Raw genomic sequence first — 14176 nt, 5'->3', positions numbered from 1 at the left:
CATCTTAAGTGACTGATAACAGCACAATTCGAAGAGTGTAGTCAATGTCACTGAACTGTGCATGTAGAAATTTTTGAAATGGTGTATCTTTGGCTGTATGTATTTTCACCAAAAAAAAAAAAAAAGAGGTTGAAAAGTTAGAGGGTTGATATGTTGTGGGGTTGTTAACCAATGTCATAAAACAACGTGTACTTCTGTTTCATGAGAAACTATTTGTTCTGGAAGCCTTCACCTGAAGTACAATAAAAAATATAAAAAAATAAAAATAAAATAAAGTACAAGGGAAGCCTGATAGAGGTACATAAGTATTGGAATATCAATTTGAATGAGAGGTGGTAGTTGAAGAACAATAGGGGAGGGAGGAGCACTTTGCCTGGGAAGAATACTTAGCACAGATACTGAGATGGATTAGTGTGCTTAGTGACTTCTAGGAAATGCACTAGTTTCCAGAGGTGATGTAGGTATTGGGATCATAGTTTGTGGCTTAAAAGTTGAGTTTGATATGCCCAAGGTTACACAGTTAGTGAAGTACAGGAGGTTTGAAACACGTTCTAACTTCAAAGCTCATCTTTCCGTCATGCCATGCTATTTACTGTAGGGCCTTATTTTTGACTTAAAAGTTGAGTTAGCAGAATTAAATATTAATCACAATACATTTATAAATCTGATGGCTGTATATCGTTTTTGCTTTTCCTCAATTACATGTGTCATGATTGACCCTCTAATACATTTAATAAAATTTACCAGACATTTTTCTTATTTCCTTTTGGATGTATTTTCTCTTGCAGGGTAACATTTTGCCATCTGCCTTTCCAGAGTAAGTGGCTCTATGTAGGCACTGAACGAGGTAATATACATATTGTCAATGTGGAGTCCTTCACACTCTCAGGATACGTCATTATGTGGAATAAAGCCATTGAACTGTAAGTTTGAGCAAATACTCCGTCTCTGAAAGTATCAGTTCCATATATAATATCTGTATAATAGCCTGTCAGTATATCCGTTGAAATAAAATATGTGTCAGATGTTCATACTATTAAATACACATTTATTATTCACTTTCAACTATTGTCCTATTGGCTGTTTGTAGATTTTAATGCTATATATATATATATATATATATATATATATATATATATATGAACTGTAACACAAGTTTAATGAAACAGTCATTTTCCTAGGTGCAGAGTACCTCATCTTTTGTTCACTTGTCTTGTAATTATTTTTCTCTCAATTCTGGTCATGGTCTGTAAACTGATTTCATGACTCACTAATGGGTTCCCACTAGTATTTGAAGAATACTAATCTAAACCACTACTTGATATGATTTAATAATTAACAAATACATAATGTAAGTGTTTGCTAAAGATAACATATTGCAGAATTTGCTTGAAAGTTAATTTCACTTAGTTTTGATACAAGGATGGTTTCTTTTGCTAATATTAACAAAAACTAGGTTTAACTATAGGATGCTAAGGATGTGTTGTGTAAACTTTTCATTTGGTCTTAAAAAATGTTTGCATCTTATTTCTTCTACAAGTTCTTTTTATATTGTTCAGATATAAAAATTTCAGTTTAAGGATCTTTTTCTGTATATGTGTGTTTTTTTTGTTTTTTTTTTTTGACGTTTATATCTCTTTACAGAAAGATAATTTTATGGCATGTCTTTTAAGTAATGTGTTGGTGCAACTGTAAAAGTGCTTAAAGCCTTATTTTCCTGACTGTGTTGGGGATGTTATTACCATGCAGTCAGACCCTTCTTAGTGTGAGTTTCATGATCTGTCATAACATCTAGTGGGTAGGCCCAGTTCAGGTGTCTGTATAGTTTTACAGATGGACAGATGGCTCTCATGAAGTGGAGTGGTCTCTCAACCCTAGGAGGTTAAGAATAGAGATACGCTTATTCACACTCTGTAGACATCAATTCAACTATATTCTTATCTGTAAGGTTTATTTTTCTCTGAGAAGGTATAAGTGGCATTACTGCTGTAGATTGTAGTAATAGAATAGAATTTTTGCTCTTTCTGGTGTGAGCTGTGGAACAAGATGGCATACCCCATTGGAGGCTAGAATTGAGTGAAATATTAATGTTTTAGATGCTGCTTTATTTAAAAATATTAGCTCTGAGAATGCTACCATAAGAACAGGTTTCCTGGGCTGAAAACTTTGACTAAATTGAAGACTCTTTCCTATACAGGAAGTGTTTTTAATTGTAAATTTTGCTGGCTTGCATCAACGCGAGAGAGTTACCTTTTCCCTCTATTGCTATTTTAATACATATTAAGAACTATACACCCATTATTGATCACTTACTGAAGTGCTTTCATCCTTCATAAATATATTTTTATTTTCATTTATTCTTATTGTAATGAATATATAGTTGTATTGACATTTTTAATTGAGGAAAACAGCTTATTAACGTTTTCTTTTTTAGGTCATCTAAATCTCACCCAGGACCTGTTGTCCATATAAGTGATAATCCAATGGATGAGGGAAAGGTAGACCTTTTATTTTTTTTACATATGTGAACTATTCTAGGAGAACACTTAACCTCCACAATTGAGGTTCCTAACAGAGATTATATATCTTATATACTCAAGTAGAAGAATTAGAATTATTAACTATTTTATATAACCAAAAATAGTTAAAAATAAGTAAAATAAATATTATTAAAAGTTATTTGTATTTGACTTATTCAGAATATTTTCCCAGCTTTTCTGATAATACGAACCAAAAATATTTTCTTTTCTTGTGAATTCTTTTTAATACTTTAGTTATACAATTTTTATGGTGCTCATCACATACTGCCTTATGTTAGAGTTGTTTTTATATCTCATCCTCCCTAAATTTTTCCTCATAAACATCTCAAATTAATAGAGATTTTTAAAAATATAATTTATTGAATATAATATTTTAGACCATCTTGTGCTAATTACATTTAGTTTTTAGTACTTTGAAGCCAGTTTCACACAGTCAGTACCTAGCTATTGTTAACTTATGTGGAGTCCCTGGGTGATGCAAACAGTTTAGTGCTTGGCTATTAACAGAAAGATTGGCAATTTGAATCCACCCAGAGGCATCTCAGAAGAAAGACCTGGTGATCTACTTCCAAAAGGTCATAAAACCAAAAAACCTGTTGCTGTCGAGTCCGACTAGTGGTAAACCTATAGGACAGTGTAGAACTGCCCATAGAGTTTCCAAGGAGCGCCTGGTGGATTCAAACTGCCAACCTTTTGATTAGCAGCTGTAGCACTTAACCACTACACCACCAGGGTTTCCCCCAAAGGTCATAGTCATTGAAAACCCTGTGAACGCAGTTCTACTCTGAAACACATGGGGTTGCCATGAGTCAGAATCAACAGCAACTAGGTTTTTTTTAGCTGTAAGTTAAATGTTAGTTGACACAGTTAGGAATCAAAATTTTCTTTCCCATGAATCTATTACTGAATTCAAGCCAATCTTTCAGGAAGTTTTCAGTTTAATAATGATATTTTTCTACCTGTGTAATTTTATGATTAAGTAAATGCTGGGAAACTTGTAATCACTATTAGAAATCAGTTGAGTGAAACTTCTGGATTTTGTGAGGGTGTTTACTTAGGTTTTACTTTTTTCAACTGGTGGGAGAGATCTTGCCTGTATATTGTTTAATACTGTTCTCTTAGTTTGCCTTACTGGGAAAACAAAAGGATAACTGGACTGCTGGAATTAACTCACAATATTAGAATTATATATTTTGAAAGAAACTGAATATGAAACAAGTGACAGTAACCTATACCCTCCCTTATTTTTTTTCTTATGAAAGATACTTGTGTAAAATCCAAGCCTTTGGGTGGGAGGCATGGTGAGATAAATGAAGACTTTCCTTCCATCTTGATATTGCCAGATAATGTGTTGAACTAGCAAAGTTTGTAATCTCTAAAGCATATACAAATGTTAAGTTTTATTAATATTTTATTATATATATTAGTTAATAAAGGTGAATAGTACTGTTTTCCTTTTCAAAAATCAGTTTCATGATGTACGTTGAGTCCCTAATTGTCAAAGGCATATAAATTTGCAATGTTCTCAGTTGTCATCTATGTTATTAGTAATTTTTAATTTAAAAAACACCTGTTGCCGTCGAGTTGGTTCCAAAAATGTTTAATTATAAGTTTATACTTGAACCATATGAATGACAATAGTTATCTTTATTGTCAACAAATAAGTGTTTCATATAATTGTTGTCATTCCTAGGTAATGTGGCTTTTTCTTTTATCACAGCTTTTGATTGGGTTTGAATCTGGAACAGTAGTCTTATGGGACCTCAAATCAAAGAAGGCTGACTACAGATACACATATGATGAGGTAATGATGTTAGTTTTGCTAATCAAAAGTTGTCATTTTTTTGTCATTCAAAGCAGCTTCTCGACTTAATTGGTGATTTTAGTTTAGGCAAGCTTTGTGATTGCAGTAACTCGAAAAATTTTTTTATAATGGATAACATTCTCATAGCTCAAAAGATAAAATCTCCTTGCCACCCCTGTCAAATAAAAAAAAAAGGAAGCATGCAAAGAAGCCAGAAAATATGACTCATAATGAGTAGAAGGAGTCCCTAGGTGGTATGAATGGTTAATGTGCTCTGTTGCTCACTGAAAGATTGGAGGTTCTAGTCTACTGAGAGGTGCCTTGGAGGAAAGGCCTGATAATCTGCTTCCCAAAAATTACTCATTGAGAACCCTGTGGATCACAGTCCCACTGTCGTACACATGGGGTTGACATGAGTTGGAATAGCCTCAATGGCAGTAGGTTAATGAGGAAAAAATGCAGTCAATATAAACAGACTTGGAAGTGACACAGATGGTAGAATTAATAGAAAATCGGAAAACCAAACCCACTGCCATCAGGTTGATTCCGACTCGCAGCAACCCTATAGGACAGAGTAGAACTGCCCTTAGAGTTTCCAAGACTATAAATCTTTACAGAAGCAGACTGCCACATCTTCTCCTGGGGAGTGGCTGGTGAGTTTGAACTGCTGACCTTTTGGTTAGCAGCTGAGCACTTTAACCACTGCACCACCAGGACTTCTGAGAATTAGTAGACAAGGATATTAAAACCGATAGTATCAAATAGATTTCATATGCTGAAGAAGATAGACAAAAACATAAGCATGTTGAGGAAAGACATGGAAGACTTAAAAACGTACACAAGTGGAACTTCTAGAGATGAAAAATAAAATGTCTGAGATGAAAAATATTCTGAATGAGATAACCAGAAGATTAGATATTATGGAAGAAAAGATTAATGAACTTGAAGACATTGCAATTAAAATTATTCAATATGAAACAGGAAAAAAGAAAATAAACAGTGTATCAGTGATCTATGGTACAACTTCAAGCAGACTAATTAATATACATGTAATTGGAGTCCCAGAATGGGGAGGGTGGATAGAAAATATATTTGAAGAAATGATTGCCAAAAAATTTCCAAATTTGCTGAAAACTATAAACGCAGAGATCCAAGAAGCTCAAATAACCCTTAGCCAAAGAAACATGAAGGAAATTACACAAAAGCACGTTATAATTCTGTTGCTTAAAACCAGTTATAAAGAAAATCTTAAAAACAACCAGAGGAAAAAAGCACATTCTGTACAGAGAAAGATACAAATGACAACAGATTTCTCCTTAGAAACAATTTACTTCTATTTGGTACAGTTTTGATTGTTTATTTAGTCTCTGTCTTAGTTATCTAGTGCTGCTATAACAGAAATACCACAAGTGGATGGCTTCAACAACAGAAGTTTATTTTCTCACAATCTAGTAGGCCAAAGTCCAAATTCAGGTTACCAGCTCCAGGGAAAGTGTTTCTCTGTTGGCTCTGGAGGAAGGTCCTTGTCATCAGTTTTCCCCAGTCGAAGTGCTTCTCAGCGCAGGGACGCTGGGTCCAAAGGATGCGCTTATTCTCGTGGCTCTTGTTTCTTGGTGGTATGAGGTCCCCATGTCTCTGTGCTCGCTTCTCTCTTTTATGTCTCAAAAGAGATTGGCTCAAGACACAATTCAATCTTGTAGTTTGAGTACTGCCCCATTAACATAACAGCTGTTAATCCCATCTCATCAACATTATAGAGATAGGATTTACAACACATAGGAAAATCACATCAGATGACAAAATGGTGGGTGTCACACAATACTGCGAATCATGGTCTAGCCAAATTGATACACATATTTTTTGGGGACACAGTTCAATCCATGACAGTTTCCTTTTTGTAGGGGTGATATGGATGAGTGGGAATAATGGGAACAGAAATCCATCTTTGTATATTCATTAAGCTTTTGTTGCTTTGTAATCACAGATTGCAAATTGGTAAACTTTCCTCTGCCCTGGTTATGTCTAAATGATAGTTTTTGAGCATATGTGAGTGGTATTCTTAATTTTCTATAGATGTTTTCTGCATATAATATTTCAGTCTATGTAGAAAATTATATCTCCTCAGTTTTTTAGACTATAACTGGTAATAAAATATCAGTATTCTTTTTAAAATAATCAAAGTGGTTGCAGAAGTCAAATACCAAATATAAATACAAAAATATATTTTAAGATAATTTAATATACATGCAAACATCTTTATTTAAGGATTATTCTTTGTCATATGTGTAGGGTCCTTTATCAGTGCCTTTTGAATTTTTTTTTGTTTTTTCCTAATAAACTGAGAAGCAACTGATAGAAATATGGGTAGTAAAATAAAAAGGAAAAGTTTTGCGTTGCTAGACCTTTGAGTATATTTGTATCTCAAGACTGTCAAAGCCTTTTTTAAAAGAATGTTGACATAAGTTATGTTTGTAACTCACAGTGTTGGAATCAGTAACAGCTTTAAAGAAATATTTTTTAGCACTACAGATATTAATCAAAGTATTTACACCTTTAAGATCTTTTTCTTCCAAGTTTAGACTGGTGCTTACTTTTAAGACAGCTGATTTTCTGCTTATTTTCTCTTTCACACACATCCACCAAAGATAAAACAATACTTTAAAAAAATAATAATTAGGTGACATTTCCAAAACATCTAATTTCAAAATTATCAAAAATCAAGACTTCAGAAAGTTCTCTTGAGTTTTATTTTTACTGAAAATGGTAGTATTTGAACTTACGTTTAAAATCTTTAACTAGAGAGAGAGAAGCTATGAATTGTTTAATATCCAATATGTGATACTTTTTTTAATCAACTATCTTATAAAATGTATAATTCAATAATTATCTTGTTCAATAATACAGTATTACTATTATTTGCCTTCTGTATTGGAACTAATTGCTAGTTAAAATATTAGGGCAAAAACTGCACAATTTAATGTATTATTCATGTATACAGGAAAGAATTCATTGAATGTTATAACATTCGCTTTGTTATTTGATTACATGAGAATAATAAAATTATAGAATATTTTCAATATTTCCTTTCCATATATTTGTAAGCATTATAATTTGAAATAAAAGTCTGCATTATAAATTTTTTTTGACAGTTTTCTAAGTGTTCTAGCAACAGTATATATAAAAATTGTGCTAAGAATCAGTGTTGCTTTTGAATAGAATGTTAAGATAAATGTTTATCTTATTTTCTAGGAGAAAATTTATTTTTGGTATAATTTCACTAAATATTGTTAATGATGTGTAACATAAGAGCAGCTGGACTAAGATTTATATATAACTTTTACTGTGAAGTGATTCTAATAATACTGATTTGTTCGCAAAACCTACCTTTTTGAGTTAGTGAGTGCAAAATTTGATAGGTGAATAGCTAGCCGGCTCTATCTTTCCAGAGAATTGTCTGTCAAGATAGCCCTCTTATTTGATAAGAAAAGCACAAAACATCATAGGTACTACTTTTACCAAAACCTAGTAATAGACACTAAACTTTTTGTATGTGTCATAGTAAGCAGTGCATTTGTTTTTTAAAAATTGTATTAAAGATGAAAATATTGATGCCACACTCTTTTAATCCATTAACTAGCTCAAGACCTTTATTATGGTTGTGATTTCTTGTCCGACATTGCATATTTTAAAAAACATGTAGAATTGTATATACTGCTTCGTTAGAGCTTTTGCCAGTGGCTGTCTCATCTCCCCTTCTTTCTAGTCTTCACGTTGTCTATCCTGAATTATTTTTGTTCCTCCACAACTTTTGCATCTGTCACTCATTATATTCTTCTATCTTCCATTCATTCTGCCTTTTATCTCTCACACTGCCTGGTCCTCTTATTCCTCTTATTCATCTGTGTCTATAGTTCAGATTTTTTTTTTTTTTTTTATCAAGTAACTTTTTAAGAATCTACTGGAAACTATTCTCTCCTTTGAAAAATACACAAGCCCACCTGCATACAAAATTTCTTAATCTCAGGTTATGTGTCCTACTTTACACCTCAGATCTTCTCCCATCAACTATTCATGTTTGCCCCTAACCCACTTTGCTTCTCATTCTGAGCATGACAGATCTGGTTTGTGAGATTTGCTGTTCCCACTTGGTTTACATAAATGTCTGCATCAGTTTCTCAAGAAGACTTAAGAAAAAGTACAAATGCCTTTTTTTTTTTTTAAGTGGTTCAGAGGTATAAAATAATTTTCTAGCCAAAAGAGGGTCTCCTCTAATTTCTAGAAATTACTTCAATCATTACTGTGTGGGAGGGGATAGGATGTCTTGAAGTTCAACCTTCCGTATTTTTAATTGATTTTACCTGCAAATCTACGTTTTTGTCTTCTTACAATGTTAGTTAATTTTAGAAATATTGTTTTAATCTCTCAGTGCAGCCAATTTTCTAATGATGTGTTCTTTGTAACTACTTGATAGTTTATATTTAGGTATGGTTTATTCAGAGAAACTACAAGAATACATTTTGTTTTCATGTACTTGTCAATAGTACGTATATTGCTATCATATCCTTCTTATGCTGGCTTGAGGAATAACAAAAGTAAAAAGAAAGCAGTGCCAATTTCGAATTAAATTTCTTTTGTTTGCAAGAGGCCTGATAATTATGGAAATGTAAAGTTAACATATTTACTTCTGCTTGGAAAATATGAAAAAGTTTAAAATAAAAATTATAAACCAGTTGTAAATAGTTTGGTGTTTGAATAAATTTTTGTTTTTAAAAATGGAATTCTTCACCCCTCTTCTGTAGGCTATCCACTCTGTTGCTTGGCATCATGAAGGAAAACAGTTCATTTGCAGTCATTCAGATGGCACCTTGACTATATGGAATGTGCGGTCACCTACCAAGCCTGTGCAGACAATCACTCCACATGGTAAGAATGTGTCACTTTTAAGCACTACCTAAATTGTATTGGGGAATAAACTGTTAGGGCTTGTATTTGAATTTGTTTGTTCTTTTGTTTTTAAGAATGAGGATGGGGTTCCTTTCATTTTTGAGGGAATTAAAAATATTTAGGTATATACAGATAATATCTACAAGCCAGGTACTAAAATCTCAACCCTATTTGCAGTTAAAATTGTGAACTTGAACTTTGGGAAAATGAATGTCACATAATCTTCTGAATATCATCACTCCAGTGATCCAAAAAGTAAATAGTTACATGTTTTTGCGATATAGGACTTAATTTAAGCTGTTTGCATCTTAGAGTTATTAATTGCTAATGTATGTTATAACATTGTACTTGAAATATTTGGAGCTGTATTGAAAGTAATTTTATAAATTAAAATAGTGCATTGGGATCTCCAAGACCAGCTCCAAGTTCAGCGATTCACTAGGAGGATGTCCAGGACTCAGCATATAGTTGTACTCACAGCTATGATTTATTAACGGTGAAAATGCACAAGTCAAGATCAGGAAAGGGAAAAGGCACATGAGGCAAAGTCTAGAGGAAACCAGGAACAAGCTTCCAAGAGTCCTCTCCCAGTGGAGTCACACACAATGCACTTTTCCAACCAGTGCATTTGGAATGTTACCAGCCAGGGAAAGGTACCTGAGCCTTGAGTCCAGAGGTTTTACTAGGAGTTAGTCATTTAGTCACCCTCTGCTTCATGAATTACAAACTGCCAGATTTCCAGAAGAAAAGTGATGTTCTGCATAAACTGCACTGTTTATATAAACAGTTCAGGCACTGTGAGTGTCTATTATGTGGTGAGAATGATGGGAGCCCCTCCCCCCTCCTCAAAAAGTCAAATTCCCAGATGCCAACCACGGACCAACTTTACAAGCAGGCCTTTCTAAGGACAGCAGTCTCAGGCCTGCTATGTTAACTATTCTGTACAAGTGGTATTTATAGAACTTAAAAGGATCCTTAGGGTTTTTAAAAACAAATTATGAGAGCCTTATTTAGGTTTTGGATGTTGTTAGTTGCCATTGAGTTGATTCTGACTCATGGTGGGCCCATATGTGTGCAGCGTAAAACTGCTCCATAGGAGTTTCAAGTCTGTAACCTTTTGGAAGCAGATTGCCAAGTCTGTCTTCCAAGGTGCCTCTGGATGGTTTTGAACTGCCAACCGTTTGGCTAATAGTCAAACTCTTAACCATTTGTGCCACTCAGAGAGTATATAGGAATTCTTATCTCTTTATTGCATTCTCTGCTTCTACCCCAAGAGATTCTTAACAACAGATAGTGTGTTGAAGAATATCCTTGTAGCTATTGCAAATATTTCATTAAAAACCAAACCAAACCTGTTGGCATTGAGTCAATTCCAAGTCGTAGTGACCCCTGGGACAGAGTAGAACTGCCCCATAGGATTTCCTAGGAGTGACTGGTGAATTTGAACTACCGACATTTTGGTTAGCATCCTGAGGTCTTAACCACTGTGCCACCATTGCTTACTTTAATATATGAATACCTACTTTTTTCCCCTAAATTGGTACATTCTAAATTATTGCAATGAAGAAATTAAAGAAATAGTATAATTAAAAACTAGTTTTATCTGTTTGTGGCATTATGGGTTTTTAGGTATGTTTGTTTTCTGGAAGGAATAACAATTTTTGTTACTACATATTGTTTGCTGTCATCTTCTGGAAAGCACTTATTTTAAATTTGCTAGAGATCTGTTTATGTGTACATTCAGAGGATACCCCTAATGATAGAAGGTTCCAATTTTTCTTAAATTATTTGCCTCCTTCCTAGACCTAGACCTCTAATCTTGGTGATACACCTGAAAATTTCGATAAATCTTAGGCTCTTCCAACCCCAATGGAATCTAGGAATCAAGAATACCAAACAGGTCGCAATAAGGATTAGTTTTAAAATCTTTCTTTTCAAGCCTGGAAGAAAGTGAAACTAGAGTCAAAGATGGTAAAAATATCTAATACAGACTTTGCAACTTGACGTTTATCTAAATTTTATTCTGTTTTGTAAGAATAGTGCAAAGAGGTTTTTTTTTTTTTCCTTTTTGAGAATCAGTTGTCTACACGGTGCCCAATCTCCCTATATCTTCTGCTGTCTATTTCTACAAACAAGCACATATCACCAAGTTTTGCCTTTTATCAAAAAGATCTAATGTTGAGGGGCAGGGGAGGATCTAATATGAATTGGATTTAGTTGTCATAATTCTTTGTTGTTATTAGGGGCCGTCGAGTCGGTTCTGACTCATAGTGACCCTGTGTACCACAGAACGAACCACTGCCCGGTCCTGCACCATGCTCACAATAGTTCTTATGCTTGAGCCCATTGTTGCAGACACTGTGTCAATCCATTTCATTGACGGTCTTCCTCTTTTTCACTGACCCTGTACTTTACCAAGCACGATGTCATTCAGGAAGTGATCCCTCCTGACATGTCCAAAGTATGTAAGATGTAGTCTCACCATCCTTGCTTCTAAGGAGCATTGTGGTTGTACTTCTTCCAAGACAGATTTGTTCGTTCTTTTGGAAGTCCGTGGCATATCCAGTATTCTTCGCCAGCACTACAGTTCAAAGACGTCAGTTCTTCTTTGGTCTTCCTCATTCATCGTCCAGCCCTAGCATGTGTATAAGGCGATTGAAAACACCATGGCTTGGGTCTGGCGCACCTTAGTCTTCAAGGTGACATCTTTGCTTTTTAATACTTTAAAGAAGTCTTTTGCAGTAGATTTGCCCAGTGCAATGCGTCATTTGATTTCTTGACTGCTGCTTCCGTGGCTGTTGATTGTGGATCTAAGTAAAATGAAATCCTTGACAACTTCAGTCTTTTCTCCATTTATCATGATGTTGCTCATTGGTGAGTTGTGAGGATTTTTGTTTTCTTTATGTTGAGATGTAATCCATACTGAAGGCTGTGGTCTTTGATCTTCATCAGTAAATGCTTCAAATCCTCTTCACTTTCAGCAAGCAAGGTTGTGTCATCTGTATAACAGAGGTTGTTAATGAATCTTCCTCCAGTCCTGATGCCCCGTTCTTCATATAGTCCAGCTTCTCAGATTATTTGCTCAGCATACAGGTTGAATAGGTATGGTGAAAGTATACACCTGTGATGAACACCTTTCCTGATTTTAAACCACACAGTATCCCCTTGTTCTGTGCAAACAACTGCCTCTTGATCTATGTACAGGGCCCTCATGAGCACAATTAAGTGTTCTGGAATTCCCGTTCTTCACAATGTTATCCATAATTTGTCATGATCCACACAGTCGAATGCCTTTGCATAGTCAGTAATACACAGGTGAACATTTTTCTGATATTCTCTGCTTTCAGCCAGGATCTATCTGACATCGGCAGTGATATCCCTTGTTCCATGTCCTCTTCTGAATCTGGCCTGAATTTCTGGCAGTTCCCTGTCGATATCCTGGTGCAGCCTCCTTCAAACCGGAGCAGCTCTTGAGCATTTTTTTGACTTTTATAACTAATATTTTTGAAGATTACAAGTCAGTTATTTTGTCGACTATGCCTCAATTTGGGTTTGTCTGATAGTTCTTCAAGTTGCACAGTTTTTTGGCAGGAATATCCCAGAAGGATTGATGTGTTCTTATTGCATCATCTTAAGTGGAACTTGATTTTGGTTTGTTCCATATTGGTAATGTCCCATGCCTTGATCACTTGATTAAGGTCTATCCATTATAAAGTTATTATTTTACCCTTTGACGCTAATAAGTATTTTTGATTTATATTTCTAATCAGTAAGTATTTTGATTGAAGGAGGTACTTTGAGACTCTGTAAATATACTATTTCTCATACTTCACCCTATAGTTTTGGTGTCTGTTGGTGTTTCTTGGATGAATTAATTATTACTGCGATGGTTGAAAAATGGAGATTTTCTATTTAATCTTAATCCTTTTTTATACCAAAAACCTAGGTCTTTGAGAGCAGACTTTTAGAAATGGTATAAATCAGCTTCTACAGAGTCTGTAATATATAAAGTTATTTTTAAATAAATAAAGAATATTGATTTAATATGTTTTCTCAAAACTAGAACCCAAATGAAATGTAAATAAGTGATTTTTTTTCCAATGGCAGGTATTAAAAAAGAGGATGACCTTTTTTTGCATGGTATAATACTCTAAAAATGTAGGTGGTCAGAAGTACTGACTGTTAAAATTTGAATTATTTTCAAGAGTTGTTGTTGTTAAATGCCATCAAGTCATTTCTGACTCATAGCAACCGTACGTACAGCAGAACAAAACACTGCCCAATTTTGTTTGAACCCATTGTTGCAGCCACTGTGGTAATCCATCTCGTCGAGGGTCTTCCTTTTTTTTTTTGCTGACCCTCTACTCTAGAAAGCAGGATGTTCTTCTCCAGGGACTGGTCCCTCCTGATAACGTGTCCAAAGTACATGAGACAGTCTCGCCATCCTTGCTTCTGAGGAGCATTCTGGTTGTACTTCTTTCAAGACACATTTGTTTGTTCTTCTGGCAGTCCGTGGTATATTCAGTATTCTTTGCCAGCACCATAATTCACAGGCATCAATTCTTCAGTCTTCCTTATTCATTGTCGAGCTTTCACACGCATATGAAGCGATTGAAAATACCATGGCTTGAGTCAGGCACACCTTAGTCCTTAAAGTGGTATCTTTGCTTTTTAACACTTTAAACAGATCTTTTGCAGCAGATTTGCCCAATGCAATGGGTCATTTGATTTCTTGACTGCTGCTTCCTTGGGTGTTGATTGTGGATCCAAGTAAAATGAAATCCTTTACAACTTCAAGAGCAGTAGTGTTTAAAAGGTTGGGGGTTCTGGCATTGTCTTATAACTACCTTTAACTTAGATAACATAAGTCATGGAGCATTTCCTTCTT

At 34.6% G+C, this 14176-nt stretch overlaps 1 protein-coding gene across 3 annotated transcripts in view; it reads left to right on the top strand.

The window, feature by feature from the left end:
• The window catches only part of STXBP5 (syntaxin binding protein 5), a 196064-nt gene that overhangs the window by 68154 nt on the left and 113734 nt on the right, over positions 1 to 14176 (top strand). For all 3 annotated transcript variants that reach the window (XM_004368844.2, XM_023729224.1, XM_004368845.2), the window contains exons 5-8: positions 789 to 923; positions 2435 to 2498; positions 4261 to 4344; positions 9144 to 9267. In XM_004368844.2, the coding sequence (XP_004368901.1) occupies positions 789 to 923; positions 2435 to 2498; positions 4261 to 4344; positions 9144 to 9267 (407 nt within the window). The remainder of the gene's footprint in view (positions 1 to 788; positions 924 to 2434; positions 2499 to 4260; positions 4345 to 9143; positions 9268 to 14176) is intronic.

The sequence above is a fragment of the Trichechus manatus genome, unplaced genomic scaffold (assembly GCF_000243295.1).
Source record: "Trichechus manatus latirostris isolate Lorelei unplaced genomic scaffold, TriManLat1.0 scaffold00002, whole genome shotgun sequence".
NCBI classification, from domain to species: domain Eukaryota; kingdom Metazoa; phylum Chordata; class Mammalia; order Sirenia; family Trichechidae; genus Trichechus; species Trichechus manatus.
This window is presented reverse-complemented; position numbering and strand designations above follow the sequence as displayed.